This window comes from Lissotriton helveticus, chromosome 7 (assembly GCF_964261635.1).
Source record: "Lissotriton helveticus chromosome 7, aLisHel1.1, whole genome shotgun sequence".
NCBI lineage: Eukaryota > Metazoa > Chordata > Amphibia > Caudata > Salamandridae > Lissotriton > Lissotriton helveticus.
The window spans coordinates 420,105,505-420,123,317 of record NC_136068.1 but is presented as its reverse complement, the minus strand read 5'-3'; the positions used below and the strand labels follow the sequence as shown (position 1 = coordinate 420,123,317).

At 48.7% G+C, this 17,813-nt stretch overlaps 1 protein-coding gene across 7 annotated transcripts in view; it reads left to right on the top strand.

The window, feature by feature from the left end:
* TCTN3 (tectonic family member 3) overlaps positions 1–17,813 on the top strand; it is a 947,116-nt gene that overhangs the window by 171,716 nt on the left and 757,587 nt on the right. For all 7 annotated transcript variants that reach the window (XR_013598563.1, XR_013598565.1, XR_013598564.1 and 4 more), the window contains exon 8: positions 8,077–8,151. Coding sequence is in view for 4 of the 7 variants with exons in the window: in XM_078652315.1 (XP_078508441.1) it covers positions 8,077–8,151 (75 nt within the window). In the remaining 3 variants the exon portion in view is untranslated. The remainder of the gene's footprint in view (positions 1–8,076; positions 8,152–17,813) is intronic.

Sequence of the window (17,813 nt, the reverse complement as noted above, 5' to 3'; positions counted from 1 at the left end):
CCCTAGGGTATATGGATAGACTTTAATTACTGGGCCCCTGTTAGCAGCTAAAAAGGCAAACGGACGAATTGGAGTAAATTATGACCTCCTTCGTCCTGTGTGGTCTACATGTTTCAGCCAGACCTTTTGATTAAAACTGGCTTTCCTCAGGACCAATAAGTATGTGTGAGTGATAATAAATAAATTTAAGTGAATTGTGAAATGATTAAAAAGTGTCGCACTCGCTAAGGTGCCTTACGTGTAAGAGGGGGATTCCCTCTACTTTAACTAGCTCTTTGCTGTTAAAGCCTCCTTGGGTCACCTGGCAGGGAGGAAAGACCGAAATTGTCGGTCTTCGTGCTTCGTAGACCTGTTGTCCTGCTGCGGTGTCCCGGGAAAACTCCCAAAATCCAGGCTCACTTTAGACCAGGGGATGGTGCAGGTGTCCTCCGTAATCACTGGGATCGGTTTCTCTGGGGCACTTGTCAACTGGCATGGCGGGGAGCGGCGGACGTAGTCTTCGACCATGCTCTCTAGCTCAGGGAACCAGACTTTTTCTCCCATGCGAGCTTTCATTTTGGTCATCCCTTGATGTCCCCCATGGGCTAGCTGGACTGCCCGGTGTTTGAGTCCTTGCGGTATCACCAATTGGGACCCTCTCAGCAGGACTTCATCACTGGTGGCACTGAGTTCATGTCGCACTCGCCACATCTTCGTGAGGTTGTCACGCTCCTCTGGACTCCAGGAGTTGGCCTGGCGGAGGTAGTCCGTTCAGGATCCGTCTTGGACAGCTCGCAGGGTCCGGGTGTATACCGCATCGGTGGCGGCGGTGTCTTTCACGTCGGCTAGACTCATGCTCTGGGGGCATGCTGCCTGTGATATCAGGCAGGCGTATTGCTCGATGTCGTCGGTGTCCTCCGGCGTTTCCGAAGGAATGGGGTGCCTCGATAGGAATGTCGGCCGGGTTCTTGGCTCCGGGCCGGTACACTACCTCCATCTCGTCGGGTTGCCGCTGGACCGCCCAGCGTTCAATGCGTGGAGGTGGGTGAGGTGCCGTCCCCCTTGAAGAGGGGAACAAGACGTTGGTTGTCTGTGACCATGGTGAACGGTTGTCCTTTGAGTTACAAATAAAAGTGACTGCATGCCCACTTGATGGCTAGAGCTTCCCGCTCAATCTGAGCGTGCCTCATCTCTGTGGGTGTGAGCGACTTGCTAGCAAATGCTAGGGCAGCCCAGCGGCCTGGTTAGTGTTCTTGAGCCATTACTGCTCCTAGCCCCACCGGGCTTGCATCGACCAGTACCTCTGTTTTTCTTGCGAGGTCAAAGTAGGCCAGTGTTGCCTCCCCGAGGAGGGCGTCTTTGATACCTTGGAAGGCTTCCTCTTCCTTTGGGCCCCACTGCCACGTGGCATCTGCTTTTGTGAGGTCCTGCAGCAGTTCAGCTCGGGTGGCCAGGCCGGGGATAAATCTCCCGCAGTACGTGGCCATGCCCAGGAAGCTCCGTACCTCCGTCAATGTTGGCTCCGGGGCATCCTTAATGGCCTGTGACTTCCTTGGGTCAACTTGGATGCCTTCTTGGTTGAACACATACCTGAAGAACTCAAGGGATGGTTGCAAGAATTGACACTTGTCCTTGTGCAATGTGGCTCCATGTTCGCTGAGGCGCTTCAGGGTGACGCGGAGGTGTTTGTGGTGATCAGCGGCTGTTGCTGATTGGATGAGAATGTCGTCACTCATGTTTAGCACCCCAGGTAGTCCCGATAACAGCTCCCGTATCGTGTTTTAGAATACTTCGGCCGCCGAGGATATTCCAAAATTCAGCCGTTTGTATCTACTGAGCCCAGGTGGGTGCTGAACGTGGTGATGTACCAGCTCTCTTTGGATAGGGGCAGCTGGTGATACCTTGCGTTCAAGTAAATTTTTTAAAACCACTTGGATCCAACGACATCTGCGATGATGTCATCCATTGTTGGCGTTATGTGGCGTTCCCTCCTAATTGCTTTATTGGGTAGTCTCATGTTGATGCATAGGCGTATGGCTCCTGGCTGTTTCGGCTTCTCAGCAATGACCATTGGGGATACCCAGGGCGTTGGCCCGGATACTTTTTCGATGACTCATTGCTTCTCTAGGGCCTCCAGCTCCTTCTCTACGAGAGGCCGCAGGTAGAAGGGAACTCTCCTATGCCGCAAAGCGACCGGGGCGACTGACTTGTCGATGTGCAGTTTGATTGGGTCACACTTGATGCATCCGAGACCTTGGAATAGCTCGGGGAACTGTCCGAGGAGATCTACTTGGTACGCCTTGATCCTCCTGGTGAAGGAGATGAGCCTGAGGTCCACTGCGGTGTGACTACTCAGGAGGGTATCCGCTTCCATGTCAATGACATGGATGGTTGCCATTACTTCGAGATCGTCTGCCTTGATGGGTAGCAAGATTTTCCCTTTCAGCGGTAGGGGCGTGTCTGCCCCATACGCATAAATCCTGGTTTTGGACTGCACTACAGGAGGGCGAGGGCGTAGCGGCGGTATTGTTGAAGGCCCATGACATTCACTGTGGCTCCTGTGTCGATGACCACCTTTATTTCTGTTCCCGCAACGTGAACCATGCATGTTGGCTGCGGCCGGCAGCGTTGTTTGAGTTCTCTCGCAAATGATACTAGGTATACCTCCTCCTCTTCATCTTCTATCAATGGTAGGTGTCTCTTGCTCTTTCTCGGTGTGTCTTCGGGTGGCGTGGGGGGCCTCAAATTTCGGAAGTCCCGGCCTCTGGTGCATCTCCGACACACGGAGGCAAAGTGATTGGGTATTCTGCAGTTGGAGCAAGTCTTTTCTTGGGCAGGGCAGTCTTTGGCGGCGTGTGGTTCATGTCCACAGTATCCACATCTTGATTTGGAAGCGTCCGGCCTTGGCTTTCTGAACGCATCTCTTCTCGGCTTGGCTCGGGGAGCGTCGGCCCATTCTGTCTTGATGGCGTCCAACCGTCCTTGTGGCTTGATTAGTGCTTGGTCCATCTCGTTCGCCCTGGCTGTGGACAGGTCGTGTGACCTCGCTAAAATTAGCATGTCTTCGAGGTGCTCTTTGGCTGGCGCAGGATGAGGCCTCTTAATGTCTTGTCGCAGCACCCTTGGATCAGCTGCGCTCTGATCTCCTTCGGTTGGTCATCCTCAGTGCATGTGCTGGCGAGTTCACGGAGGTGGGCGTAGAACGTGTCCATCGACTCTCCTTCTCTCTGGCGTGCTTGGCGTAGCTTGAACCTTTCGTAATCGGGGTTCAATTGTGGATCGAAATGGGCGTCTAGCGCGGCCACTGCTGCATTGTGTCTGGGGCCACTCCGGTGTTGGGCAGGTGTTTCATTAGCTTGAATATCTCGTCTCCAACGTAGTGTAATAGCAGGGACCTTTTTACCGCTTCATCTGTTTACCGGGTAGTGACGAAGTAGTTGTTGAGGCGTTCAATCCAGATCTTCCACCTTGGAGAGGCCATCGCCGGGTCCTCCAGTTCGCTGAACAGGGGCAAGATGCCGAATGCGGCGTGTTGGAATGGTGTGTGGGCTGGTGCTGCTGCTTGATCATTGTCCCCCATGGCGCCCCTAGCTGGCAGTGATGGGTGTGCTGCGATGTTCTTTCCTCTGCTCCCTGGCACTGGGGTCTTCCTTTTTGCAGGCAGGGGTCTTGGGTGGTCCTCCTCTCAGGCTGTGTATGCTGCTGAGGCTTCCCAATTGCCCACGTGTGCCTGTCCCTAGCTATCCAGCTCTGGGGCATTCTCTTTGCTGGTTTTCCCTTCCCCATTGCCCATGTGTGCCTGTCCCTTTTCTTTTCCCCAGACGGGGCCTTTGGCAACCTCTCACTCAGGCTGTATCTGTGGCAGAGGCCTTCAGCGGGGGCGTGGCTTGCGCGCACTGCTAGGCCTAGGCGTTGGGGCTCGATGCACTGACCTCTGGTCGGACCTTTGCTCCTGTGCGCGGCTGTCTCCAAGGTGGGGGGGGGGGGGCTGGGTTGGGCGCGCATTCTCTCCCCAGGCGCTCGTCCGCTTAACTGACGCACGGCTCACAGCTGCATTACACAAATTCCGATGCGGCCTCGTTGCTGGCCGTGGTGTGCAGTGAGCGAGGTTTGGACTCCCTCCGCTCGTCGTCAGTGTTGTGGGGTAGCCTGGAGGCAAACAGGGGCACAGCAACGCTTGCGCGGGGGCAGGAGCACGGCAAGAATGGATGCCACACGCCGCTCCGAGTCGGAAGTGACGACCCCGAGAGGCCGGCCGCTCCTTCTATTCGTTCCCCGCAGGCCACGCCTGGCCTGCGGATGTGGTGGGCAATCTAAGCGGCCATTAGAATGCTAACTATTACACACAGTAGTCATGGGTTACAGGTCTCTAACATTTCAATAAAGCCGAACCCCCTCAGGGCCTGGCATCCACTCACTGCGCATAATGAACAACAGGTCAGAGCAAGAGGCCAATTCAGAGGTTACTGTGCAGGAAATTCCGCAGCTCACTCGTGTGGAGAGGCCAGCCCTCATGCCACCCACATGGGAGGCACATCGCTACAGCAACTGGGATATTTATCAATACCGTAATTTAACACTTCTTGTGCTATCCTGCTGGAGAATTAGGGAATTATGTTTAAAGAAAGCCAAAAGAGCGGAAATAGAACTACGCCAGAGGAAATCGAAATGCTGTCCAGTCAAATCTGTGTGAAATTAAATGGTTTTGTGAGGTGCTTTCATTATATGTATAGCCCTCTCATGGACGGTGCGTAAACCCCTTTTTACACACCATTTGGAATTTTGAGTTGTTAGGTGTTTAACGCTTCTGATAATTATTGAATGTGTTAAATAACTCAGCATTTGTCAAATGTTCTGCAGGTCACACCGAACTTTAACGGGGGAAAAACATAAAGTATTTACTGTATCATGTGAATTTTGGTGCATTAAACACCAAAATGTGCATGTTGTGCACCAACAACGTGCAATAGGTGGTATTTATCACACCTGATAAATAACGTTCCCCATGGTTTTGTTATTTATCATGTGCAATGAATGCCACCTACAGCCATAATTAGGACCTTATAACCTTAGAAAGTCTTCTCTCCAAAGGATTAGCTGCCAAGTGCCGTCTTGTGACGAACACCTTTGGTCAGTACTAGATTTCTAATCAAATATTCTTTGCAATTAATGGGCAGATTTTATAAAAAGGGCTAGTGGAATTATGGAAATCCAACTCATCAGCGTTTTCTGCATTATTATGGATTTACAGCACTTTACACATAGTTTTGCAGAGTCCATCAAAAACTTTGTCTTGCTCAAGCTGATCAAAGGTTGCTAAAGCAATAGGAGGGTGGTGTCTCACAGTGACAGACTATTTCTAACTGGTCACCTATCAGTTTCAGATTGCTGTATTCAGGTGTTACATTGGACCTAATATGGTGAAACCTTTTCTACACAGTATTAGTATGGATTAAAAGACAAATTGAAGTAATAATGCCACACAAAGGGCTGCATCACATTATAATTAATTTGTGTTTTCATGCTGAATACTTTACTCGACGTTGCTCATATAATTTGATCCTTGTGTGTCACACATTTGCTGTGGCCATTACTATAACGAGGGCCACATAACCTATCATCTTCAGCATAAGCTGAAGATTTCAACATAAAAAAAAAGTGTTGAAGGAAATGGATCAAAAGTTACTAAAAAAGCGACAACAGGTGCTGCCTTGCAATGCAAGGCCCTTTTCTGTAACTTTTTGTTACATTTGGGTCTTAAACTGACACTAATAATGTGAAACCTTTGCCAAGACAGTGTTAACCCGTGCAAAAAACACAAAATAAGGAAGTAATACAATCACAAAGTGTGCTGCATTTTTTGCCTTTCTCTGCCGCATAATTTAGTCCTCCCCTGCTGCATAAAACCAGTGCCTCTGCTTGTAATGTACAATACTGACGCCAGATGGACTTCATTTGAAAGTGCTGTTGAAAAAAAAAACTGTACACGTACGTCACACATGCCATGGTGACATCACTTGGTTTATGCAGACATTCTCCTTCTAGGCGTTTTCCTCTTCTGCTCGAGACCAACACTTGGGTTTAAAATGAGACCCACATCTAGGTACAGGCGAGCCGTGGGGCGCATGCGCATTGTGCTGTTAACACCAACCAGTATGACTCGGGTAGGCCAGCAGAGAACCAAAATGAGCCGCTTGGTTTCCCATTTCACCAAATGAACATGCCATGCCCCATGCTCCCTCCCCGCCGCCCCCACCGACGGGGCAGCAGCATTCTCCAGAGCAAACCGGCAACACCGCCTCGTTTTTTTCAGGCACAGCCAAAAACTTCCCTTACAAACAAAAAGCCTTTAAATTTGTAAATATTTAAGGGCAGAGAGATCCGAACCGTAATAGGGCAATACGATGGCAGAAGTTATTTAATCTGATCCAGGATGGAAACTGCCCGGCAAGACTAGATTTATAGCTCCTTGCCTCTCAAAAGCACCGGCCAGCCAGAGAACCCGGCGATAAACTGTGAGCGGCAAATCCTTTGGGAACTATAGACAAGCGGTCTGCACTTTTCAAGCGCTAGTGCTTGTGGCACCATCCACCTTGCAGGAGCGAACAGCGGTGTGCAGGGGCCATCTGTTCGTAATTAACGTGGCCGAGCTGCTGCTCGCTCCCGCAAGGTGGATGCCGCCTCAAGCACGAGTGCCTGAAAAGTGAAGACCGATTCCTAAAGGCGTCCCTGCCTAGGCGAGAGCTAAAAATAAAGGGAAAAATATGTAGGAGAGTTTTATGAAGAAATAACTGCATTATGTGTTTTTCTCTGGCCTGGAATCCCATGAGTCAATGTTCCAGGCAGTTTGCATTCAGTTCTTCTTGAATTTATGCAGACAATAAAGAGGTAGAATAAAATTGTAGGCCTGACCTCTCTTGATTTCTGGGGCAGAAGGAAAGTTGTTCATGAATTCAGTAAAGATTCCTATGATGAAGAACTAGTAGGAGCTTTGCTGATACTCATGAATGCTGATTAGAATGGTAAACTCCCTTCGATAAGTGGAATCTAAAGAATGTAATATAGGAAACAGCCAAGACACTGAAGGAGTGTGCTAGACAAACAAGTCATGCAAAGAGGTTTGGCCAACTTGCGCTTCCATTCTGTAGTTAGAATCTAGATAACAGTGCTTTGCAAGCATATGAAATCATCTCAGGGTAGCAGGTCTACATATCTCTACCACTGGCACATGGGTTAAGCTGTCTCAAGCGACCTATTTGTTTTCCAGTAGCACAACAAAATGCAAGCTGATATCCATCCAGAAATAGTTTATTTTAAGTAGTTACTAGATTTCCCATCTTGATACGGGCATACAAATACACTGATAAATGGTGAATGGAACGTATGGCATAGGAATTTAATGGACAGTGTTGGTAAACTCATTTTAAAGCATTTATAGAGATAGTTTAGGGAAAAGTAAGATCAGGGCAATGAATATATTCTACAAGCTAATGTTAGTGGTTGCACTTTGAAGTGGCTGTGAGGCTGTGAGGAGTGAGCTTTAAAGGAGTAATGCATGCCTAAAGTTAGCCTCTATGTCTGTAATAAATTCTACATTCTCTTGTCATGAGTAGAATAATTACAAACACAGCAAGAGGATGGATGGATTGCTGAAACATTTCAAACACTCACCCCACTCAAGAGATCTGGGTTAAATCCATCGTTCTTTTACTCACCATGCCACCCCAATTTGGACCCAGCCATGTGCAAATCAGTCTTGACCCTACTCCTCATGGGAAGAGCTCCATGGGGAGAAGTATCAAAACTGATTTGCATATGGCTGGATCCAAACTGGAATGGCATGGCGAACAAAAACAAAACAATGGATTCACCCCAGATCTGTGACTGGGGGCGAATGTTTGATTTGTTCAGCATTCCATACATCATTTGTTCTTTTGTATAATTAGAATAATCATCATTCCTTGCATATCACAGGGAACTCATTTATGGATTAAGCCATTTTACCTTAATTAAAATCAGTGTTTTGTGTCTAAAACTGTTTATGCGATGTTAAATGCCCACTGTCTAACTCCATGTTTTTATTCTACCCACTTTCAGGTGCCAATCACTCTTGCTTCGACCCCTGCAAGTCCATCCCTGCTTGGCAGTAGCTGCATCAATATAGTGTCCAAGGTAGAAGACCAGCAGCTTTTATTTTAAAACAAAAGTTTCTAACTGCCAACACCATTGACCAGTGTACTTTTCTGCTGAGATTGTTAATCTATGCAGTATAATCCCCAAAAAATGAAGGGAATCCCATGTAGTTAGTGCTCAGGGGGAGGCGAATAGCCATAAGTGAAGGCAATGGCCTTACTCTACTGTGCAGATCAATAACGGTCATGGTTCTATTTTAGTTGGAAAGTTACATCAAGCATAACATCTGAATTGTTTTGGTGGCCCTATCATTTTCCTGATTTCCAAAGTAATACAGACAATGAAAAATTGATAAAAAATGATCTTTCAAATGAATTTTACTGTTTGGAGTGGATGACTATTTATGAGAGGTATATCACAAAATGTGTACAAATGACAGCTTTTAGGCACGGTTTCAATTATGTATTAATAACACCACTGATTTTAGGCCATGTGAATTTTGAAGTGATTTCACCATATCAAAAATTTTGAATCTCTCGCTTGATTTGGTGCATCACGTTTGAAAGAAAGCCATGTTCTCTTATCAATTTTTGATAGAAATTGGCTTGATGGTTCAAAAAACTAAAATTAACCTTTTTTTGTACATTAGTACATTTCTTTATCCATTTCAGGAAAAACATTTGTACTTTCTATAGCAACAGTTTTATATTTGATTTATCAGTGCTGCATTATCACAGATGTCTGTTAATCACACGTTCTGATATGTGGGTTGCGTTTGTATTTAAACCTATCTCCCCTTTTGGTTATAATTCTCTTTGGTCCACCTGCACAGTAAAAATGAATGCACTTTCGTAAAGAAAGAGATTCTACAATTGATTGTTTGTGCTGTTACAGATCCCACAAAGGTTATAGTGTAACAACTGTCATTTATATCTGTTATTTAAAAGTTATAGCTGGAATCTACAGTGCAAGAGTCATCTTGAACCATAGGCAACCCGAATGCATGAATCCCGACCCAGTTACTATTTTTTTCATGCCTATAGGGCAAGATGCAGACTTTTTCTTACCTTCTTTGGATCTTGCTGTACTCTTTCGGCGTTTTTCCATCCTGAAAGGACATTGTATTTTTCCGTTTCATCCAATCTTCTAAAGTGAAGTCTACAGTGGCTGCATCAGAAAAAAAGTATGCCCTTACTCCACCCTATCCACTCAAGGTACATCAAAAGGAGGTGGAGAGTAAGATGCTAATAAATGGCAACCAACTAGTAGTTTGCTTTGGACAGTTCCTCCTAAATGTAAGGACAAGAAACACATGAAAGAGGAGAAGAGAAAAGGTGAAATACAAGCCTACAAGCCTACAATCCATTTCCTAAGGTTTTGTTAGGTACTGAATATTTCAGATAGGTCTTCTCTGGTACAGTTGTTGTTTGTCAACATGTTTTTGTTGATTTCGGTTCAGTTTATTATATGAGGTTCAGAAATGGCGTTCAGTTTATCAGGTGTACTCCGTCACTCCTGAAGAGTTGTTTGCCAACAATGTACTGATGATTGACAATCCATTCCATCAGTTTATGTCCGATAACTTAGGTTAGTCCCTACTCTTGGGCAGAGTGTTTAATTTGTGTTGAATAACATGGAAAAATGTAAAAATCTTCAAGTATCACTAATGGATATCACTTTTGTTCCCGTAGAAAAAATTAAGACTCTTGGGCGCTATTGCCAGGTTACATGGAATAGGGTGGGACATTTACCACACAACTTAAATACGATTACCCCAGGGTGAGATATTTACTGGATGGGGTAACTGCTTCCTATTCCAAGTTTTGAACTTGAAAATGATGCATAACATAAAAAACACAATTTTTAACACTTCTTATTCCATATGATTTTACTTTTTCCGGCCTTTTCCTAAGGATAGTATTCTAGTTGGGATTGCCTTATTAGAAGTAAACTTATTTATTGATTTATAAAGTTTTATATAGTGCGAACATGACACACAGGGGTATCAGAGCGCTTTACAGTACATTGTTATCACACATTTATACATACAATCGGAAATCGCATACAATACAAAAGAGGTAGGCATTGGTGCTTGGATATAATCAGTGGCAAATAGTCATCAGAAAATTAAAGTTTTAGGATGTTAATTTGTTCATTAGAAACATTTTTGTTTTTAAAAAAAAATCTTTTTATTGAAGAAACAATAAAAAAGAAAACATCAGGTGACAGTTGAAACTTTTAGCAAGATTTCATCATTACATTCCAGACATAAAAAAGAAATGATACAGAATAGTGAAAATGGATCAAGGGGACTTGTGCACCTCCATATCCTCTGAACGTATCGGGGGCTCACAGACATCCCCACGGTAATGATTCCATGCCTCCCAAACCTTCCTCCATTTCTCAGGACACCCCCTAGCCGCATACACTGAGCGTTCTCTAAACATGCACCAATCCAAATCATCCACCCATTTCTCTTTCCGGGACGCCTGGCTTGCTCCCCACAACTGAGCTATATTACGCTTCGCTATCATGCATGCCAATGTCACCCACTGCTTCCTATGTGCATTCAGATCTGTGGGCTCCCAAACATTCAGGATACACCTACAGGCCTCCGGCATTATCTCCACCCCAAGACCTCCCGTAACTTATCGTGGACCTTCCCCAATACGTCTGCACCACCGTACAGTGCCATAAAATATGTATGAACGTTCCAAGTTCCCCGAATCCCCTCAGATCAGAACCGGCCCGAGACGCATGACCTGTGCAAAATCTTTAATTGTACCGGCCTGAGCCGCATCTGTATTGCTACCACCCGCAGAGAAAAAACCGCCTCTCGCCAGTCGTCATCATCAAGCTCCAGCCCATCATCATTCCAGTCCGATTTTATAAGTACCAATGGTTCCTCCATATTATTTATGAGTTTCCTGTATATTAAAAAGAGGTGACCGTCCAACAACCGGTCTTCAAGGGAGGAAGCGTCGGGAAGTAGCGTGTCTTTGGGGATATGTGTGAGCAATGCATGGCTAGATAGCCACATCCTTAATTTGTGTGATCCCAATGAGGTCCCATTTGTCAAAACCTTTAGTCTTCCAAAGACTTCCCAGCTTCTCCAAACTCCACAACGGGGTGGCGAGTGTGAGCTTCTCCTCCCACTTAAGATGCCTGTTAGCCGCATGCCACACCTGAACGGCATGTGCCGTGGGTCCCGCTAGGGGGAACCGACGAGGCCTGGCATAGAGCGCTCTAGTAAAATGGCCCCCTGGCACCTGCCAGCGGTCCATAGCGTATCCCGTGTCCTCGGGGGGACCCTAAATAGCGTGATTCACCGCGGCTAACTGAGAAGCCCAGTAATATTTTCGTAGATCCGGTAGTCCTATCCCCCCATCGTACCAAGGAAGAGTGAGTTTAGCGAACGCAATGCGGTGCTTACCGTCCTACAGCAGCTGCCTCTGTAAGGTCTCTATGTCTTTGAAGTAGGAAGCCGGGACTGGGTCCATCGCATTTTGAAGTGCGTTCCAAAACCGGGGAAGGGCCATCATTTTAAAAAACACGTCTCCCCTAAGTCAAGTCAGAGGGGGGCCCAGATTGTTAGCAAATCGTAGTTTTGGGTCAAGCGTAACATAAATGCTGAGGTACTTAAACCCTACCAGTTCAATTTGTACCGGGCAAGTACGCGGAACTACCAGCGGGTCCCCTCTGAGAACGAAAAGAACAGATTTTGACCAATTGATTGCGTAGCCTGAGTATCTCCCAAAAATAGCAAGCAGATCTAGGAAACATATCAGGGATCCCCTCGGATTAGTAAGATAAAGCAAGATATCATCCGCATATAATGAGATGTTGTCCTCCCATTCCAGCATCCAGCACAAGCCACGAATCGACCGTTCCCAAAGAAACCCAAGCCGCAAGCGGCTCCAGGGCCAAGGCAAATAGGAGCGGGGACAAGGGACAACCCTGTCTCGTACCCCTGCCGAGGGGAAAGTCGGAGGATTTCCGATTGTTTACGACAACTCTGGCCAGAGGGGTCGCATATAGGAGACGCACCCAGGTAATAAACTCAAGACCAAAACCCATCTTCCCCAACACCGCAAATAGGTAAGGCTATTCGACCCTATCAAAAGCCATAGTGGCGTCCAAGGACACCAACACTGCCGGCTCCTGAATCGTAGGGGTCCTGCCCAGCACCCCATGAAGCCTATGCAGTTTGAGGACTGTATTTCGACGCGGCATAAAACCGGACTGATCCGCATGTATCAGGGAGGTGATACCTTTGACCAGTCATGTCGCCAACAGCTACGCCAGAACCTTAGGCTCTGCATTCAGTAAAGAGATAGGTCTGTAGGAGGAACAACATGTCTTAGGTTTGCCCGCCTTATGAATTACCACAATGTTGGCCACTCGCTGGTCATACGGAAGCTGTCCCTTCTCTCTGCTCTCCTCATACATGGAGCGGAGGAGCGGAGCGAGCCGGTTGGCGCTCAACCTATACAGTTCTATGGGAATTCCGTTCAGACCCGTAGCCTACCCTAAGTGTACTCCCCTTATAGCCTGCGCCACTTCGTCACCCGTGAGCGGCGAGTCCAGATATTTCCGGTTATCTTCCGATAGTGCAGGCAATTGGATGTCCCTGATCATTGCACTATTTTCAGTCTCTGTATACATCTCCTCCCAGGTATATATCCCACTATAGTACTCCACAAAACTATCTGCCACCACCTGTGGGTCTGTAATTTTACAGGAGTCCTCCCCCTGCAACTCCGGCATCAACCGCGATGCCCACTCTCCCTTTTCAAGCCAGGCTATCAGCTTCCCAGCCTTATCTCCGTGTTCATACACTCTACTCTGTGTCTCTTCATTCTGCGCTTTAGCCTTGTCCCTAGCGAGGCCCCTAAACTCATTCTGTCGCAGTGTTAGCCGGAGCAGTCCCTCCGGCGTAGCCGCCTGAGCAACCTCCCTTTCCAATCTCAATACTTCCTCCTCCGCCTTTTCCAACTCCACCAGTCGTTCTTTCTTCTTCTTGGCGATCAGGGACAAGGCCTCCCCCCCGGACCACCTTTTTATATGCCTCCCACAGAGTCTGGGCCGACTCCACCGTTCCCTTGTTTTCCTGAAAGTACCTGTCCCTGACCTTAATCATTTCCTTCTTAGTGAAAAAGTAAAGTCTCTAGATTTTCAGACCTAGAGTCTTTCAGATGCCAAGCGCTAATAGGGGCAACTCTGCCTTTATTAAAATAGTCAATCTCGAACCGGAGCCAAACTGGCGAGTGGTCCGAGATGCCTCTTCCTAGGTACCGCACGTCCCGGACAGTGTAAGCCTGAGCCGCTGGCACCAGGACATAATCTATCCAAGACAGGCTATGGTGTGTGGCAACAACGTGCGTGTAGTGCACCCCATACGGATTGCGTACCCTCCAACCGTCCACGAGCCCCATCATTTGTAAAAAGTCGGGGAGCCACTGCTGTGCCGGTCGCATCGCCCGAGCGGGCTGTCGATCTACCTCACCGTCCATTACCGCATTAAAGTCACCTCCCAGCACTAGGAGGCCCAGGGGCAAAGTTAGGAAGATAGAGCCCAGATCACGGAATGTGTCAGATTGAACATCCAGGTGGGACGTAAATGGAAACGAAGGTGACCGTCCTCCCCTCCCATTGACCTGATACTCCAATGTACCTACCGCGCTTGTCAATCCAAGTTGCCTGAACAGCCAGGGGAAAGGAATTTTTCACTGAAACACCGACCCCCCTCGACCCCAAAGTAAACCCCGCGTGTGCCAATAACTTATATCCTCCTTTGTGCAAGGCCATGCAACAATTCCCTATGAGATGTGTCTCTTGTAGCAGCACAACATCCGGGGAGTGCCTTCGAATAAATTGGCTAACCATTCATCTCTTAATCTTATCCCCCAGGCCATTTACATTCCAACTAAGCACATTTATCCCCTATCCCTGTCTGACATTCGCCATAATGCTGGTATGGAAACAATACACTCACATCCTTGTCACCTGACGTTAACAAAACCAAACAAATCACAAACAATCCCTTGGACATCAAAATCGCAAGGTCTCTCAACCCCTACCCTCCCTCCCTGCACCCCTGTTCATGGCTTCCGCCCAACCCCAACTGGCAGTGTGCCTGTCGCCCCATAGACTAAACTACTGACTAACTAAAAGTAGAAAGGACGAGGAAATCAGGACCCCGTCTCCCCCCACCTCTTTGAAGAACTACCCCACTCCGTGTCCTTGACAGCACGTCGTTCTGGGAGCAAGAAAAACAAAGTACAAGTGGGTCAGACCATAGTCTGCGGTCGCCGTCATTCCTGCTCTTCCAGTCCGCCACCTCCATCACGGTCTTGCCTCTCTGATCCGCTCAGGGACGACTTTCCAACCAATCTGAAGCCACCTCTGGGTTGTCAAAAAACAAGACCCCCCTTCGGCTTCCACTCTCAACCAGGCCGGGAACATCATTGCATACTTCAGTCCTCCGTCTCTGAGCTTCTTCTTTACTCCGAGGAAACTTTGGCGCTGTTTCTGGACAGTTTGTGTGAAATCCAGGAAAGAGTGAGTTTTCATATCTAAGGGGGCCTCCTGACCAGGAAGCCTGCAAGATAGGGTCTCTGTCCCTAAAGTTTAACACCCTCGTAATCATTGGGCGAGGGGGGGCCCCAGGCCTGGGTCTCCCCCCCGGCATTCTGTGTGCTCGTTCAGTCGTAAAGAAGTTGCCCAGCCCCTTGGGCTTAAGATGGTTGAGGATTATGTCCTCGACGAACAGGTCCAGGGCCGGGCCCTCGGCCTTCTCGGGAACACCAATAATACGGACATTGTTACGTTGACCTCTTCCCTCATAGTCGTCCAGCTTCCGATTGGTCAGGGTGCTGGAGGCCTTGAGGTCTCGCACTTCCTGTTGGAGCTGAGCCACGTCATCTGTTAAACTGGCGGTCTGAAAATCTAGAGACTTTACTTTTTCACTCGCCTTAGTGAGATCCGCCCGTATGAGATTGACCTCGATGGTAACAGTGTTGAGCTTGTTGTCCAGCGCCTCCATCTTTTGTCCCGGTTAAGACTTGATACGGTCTATCGCCGCCATCATGTCAAGCAGCATCGGCTCAGCCGGCGGGCCAGAAGAGTCTCCTCCGATCGATTGAATCCGTTTAGAATCCGGCGGTGACCCCCGAGGCATCGTGTAGCGGTCAAGCTTATTAGTCCGGACCTGCCGTGACCCCTTGGAGGTTCTTGACTGCTGCCTGTCAACTTCGGGTTTAGATGCCATCTTAAATACCTCCTCAATGAACCCCCGGCTACTCCACTCCGCCCAGGCACAGCAATGGCTCAAAAATTACTCAGTCAGGGTAGCAACTGGCAACCGAATGTCGCCTCCAACCGGCCTGGGCCCCAGAACAGGTCACCAGACAGGCTCAGTCGCGAGGCTGCAGTCACCAAAAATCTGCTGGACCTCTGGAGTTCAGATCCTCGGCCACAGGGGAACCCAGGGCCAGAAAGGCGCAGCCACACTCACACCGGTTAGCTGCGTCAAGGGCCAATATGAGCGAGCCAACCGCGGCGCCCAAGCAAGGATGTTCAGGGGCCCCCCCAATGTCTCACCCTCTGGAGGGGAAAGCTCTGTGATCCAGATGCTCAAAAGAAGTTGTCCAATAAGGGGGGGCACTCCTCCACTCAGCTAGTACCCAGATGAATCCACTGCACCACCTCCACCTCTTACGCTGACGTTTGCCCACTCAGGGACCCAGGAGTAAGGGTGCCCAGCCGGGTCAGTGACCAGAGATAGGTACCGGTCCCACCCGCAGGGGCTCCGGCCGTCAACAGCCTGTACACAATCAGGGCGGGTCCCTCAGGCAACATCACCCTCTCTGAGGTCTGGTACTCCACTGCACTGCCACCTGGATCGCCCCTAAACCGGAGGGCTCCCCTGTTAGGCCGGTGGGGGGGAGCGTCTCACCACCGATGATCTCCCGGCCAGGGCAGTCAAAACGGGCGCCCGCAACAGTCCACACATGCCAGGGGCACCAAATATCCTCCCCCGCGCTGCTCCCTGGCCGTCGATCGTGCTACCTTCGCCACCTCTGCTCCTCCGTTACCCAAGCCACCCTTGTTCCCTGGGCGGGGGGCCATCCGCAGCCCCCAGCGCTCTGCTCTGCTCTGCTCACACTTCTTTGGGCGGGGGGCTGTCCGCAGCTCACTGCGCCGCTGCAGCTCCGCTCCGACCACAGGCAGCAGCTAGTCCATACCGGAGCCCGACCGACGACTTCCGGTCTGCGGCCCTGCTGTTGTTGCACTGGCGGCCGACTCCCTCCCCAACTCCAGCCCCCGGCTCCAGCCAGCTGACAGGCCTTGAATGACAAGAGGCGTAGCTCTGGCCCCCGATGTCCCAGCGGGGTCAGAGTCACTGGAAAGCGCACCCCTCACCCTCTGCTGACTAGTGGTGGGGTCCACGACCAGGATCAATTACAGGATGTTAGGGTAGGGGGACAGGTCCGGCGGAGCTGGGCTTTCACGCGGCCATCTTTGACCGGCGCGAAGCTCCTCCCATTAGAAAAGTTTTCGGTTCTTTTTTGAAGGCGGTAAAGGAGAAGATTCTGCGTACATCTGGGGGAAGGGAGTTCCAAATCTTCGGTGCGATACCTGAGAAAGCTCTGCACCCCGTTCTCTTTTTGTGGAAGGATTGAGGTTTTAGTATTATTGAGCTCAAACTTCGCGAATGTCTTCATCCTCCCTCCTGCTCTAGCTTTTGTGCTAAATAGCTGGGGGTGTCATGGCTTTATCTGTCATGCAGGCGATCTTTAGGTGTATTCTCGCCTCGTAGGGTAGCCAGTTCAGAGCCCTCAAAGCCAGGGTGATGTGGTTATTTCTTTTTATTTCAGTGACCAGCTTGGCCGCAGCGTTAAGCGATGCTCTGAGCGGTGCTAGCTTGTATTTTTGAAGACCGCATAGAGTGGTGCTTCCATAGTCCAGTTTTGGTAGTACTAGAGCTTGTACCACCATTTTTAGATCAGTCTGTAGGAGGAAGGGTTTAAGTTTCCTTAGGCTACTCAACTGATAATTGTCTCCCTTGGTTGCATTGTAGATTTGCGCCTGCATATTTAAACGTTTGTCCAGGGTGACTCCCAGGGATTTTGCGGAGTCAATGATGTGTGGGACCCAATCAAAGGAAGCTAGATGCTTCAGCCATATGTCTATCTTGGGTGTGTGATTGGGAGGGGAAATGAGGAGGAATTCAGTTTTTTTGGTGTTGAGCATGAGGTGGTTGCCATTGAGCCAACTTTGGGTATTATGAAGAATGGCATTGAGGGAGATGAAGTCATCTGGTGAGGAGAATTCCATATATAGTTGTGTGTCATCCACGTATAGGTGATATAGAATATTTGCAGAATTCAGCGCATTAGCAAGGGGTTCCATGAGTAGATTCAAAAGGATGGGTGATAGTGCTGATCCCTGTGGAACTCCTAGGGTGACCATGGATTTTTGAGAGAATGATTGCTTCATCTTGATTCTTTGGGTTCTGTTGCTTAGAAAGGAGATGAACCATTGTAACACTGGACCGGTTAGGCCCATCCTTCGGTCAAGTAGGGACAGTAGATTGTCGTGTTTAACCGTGTCGAAAGCGGAAGATAGGTCAAGAAGTATCAATAGGCACGATTCGTTATGAGCTAACATTTTTTAAATGTCATCCATTATGTGGGTGA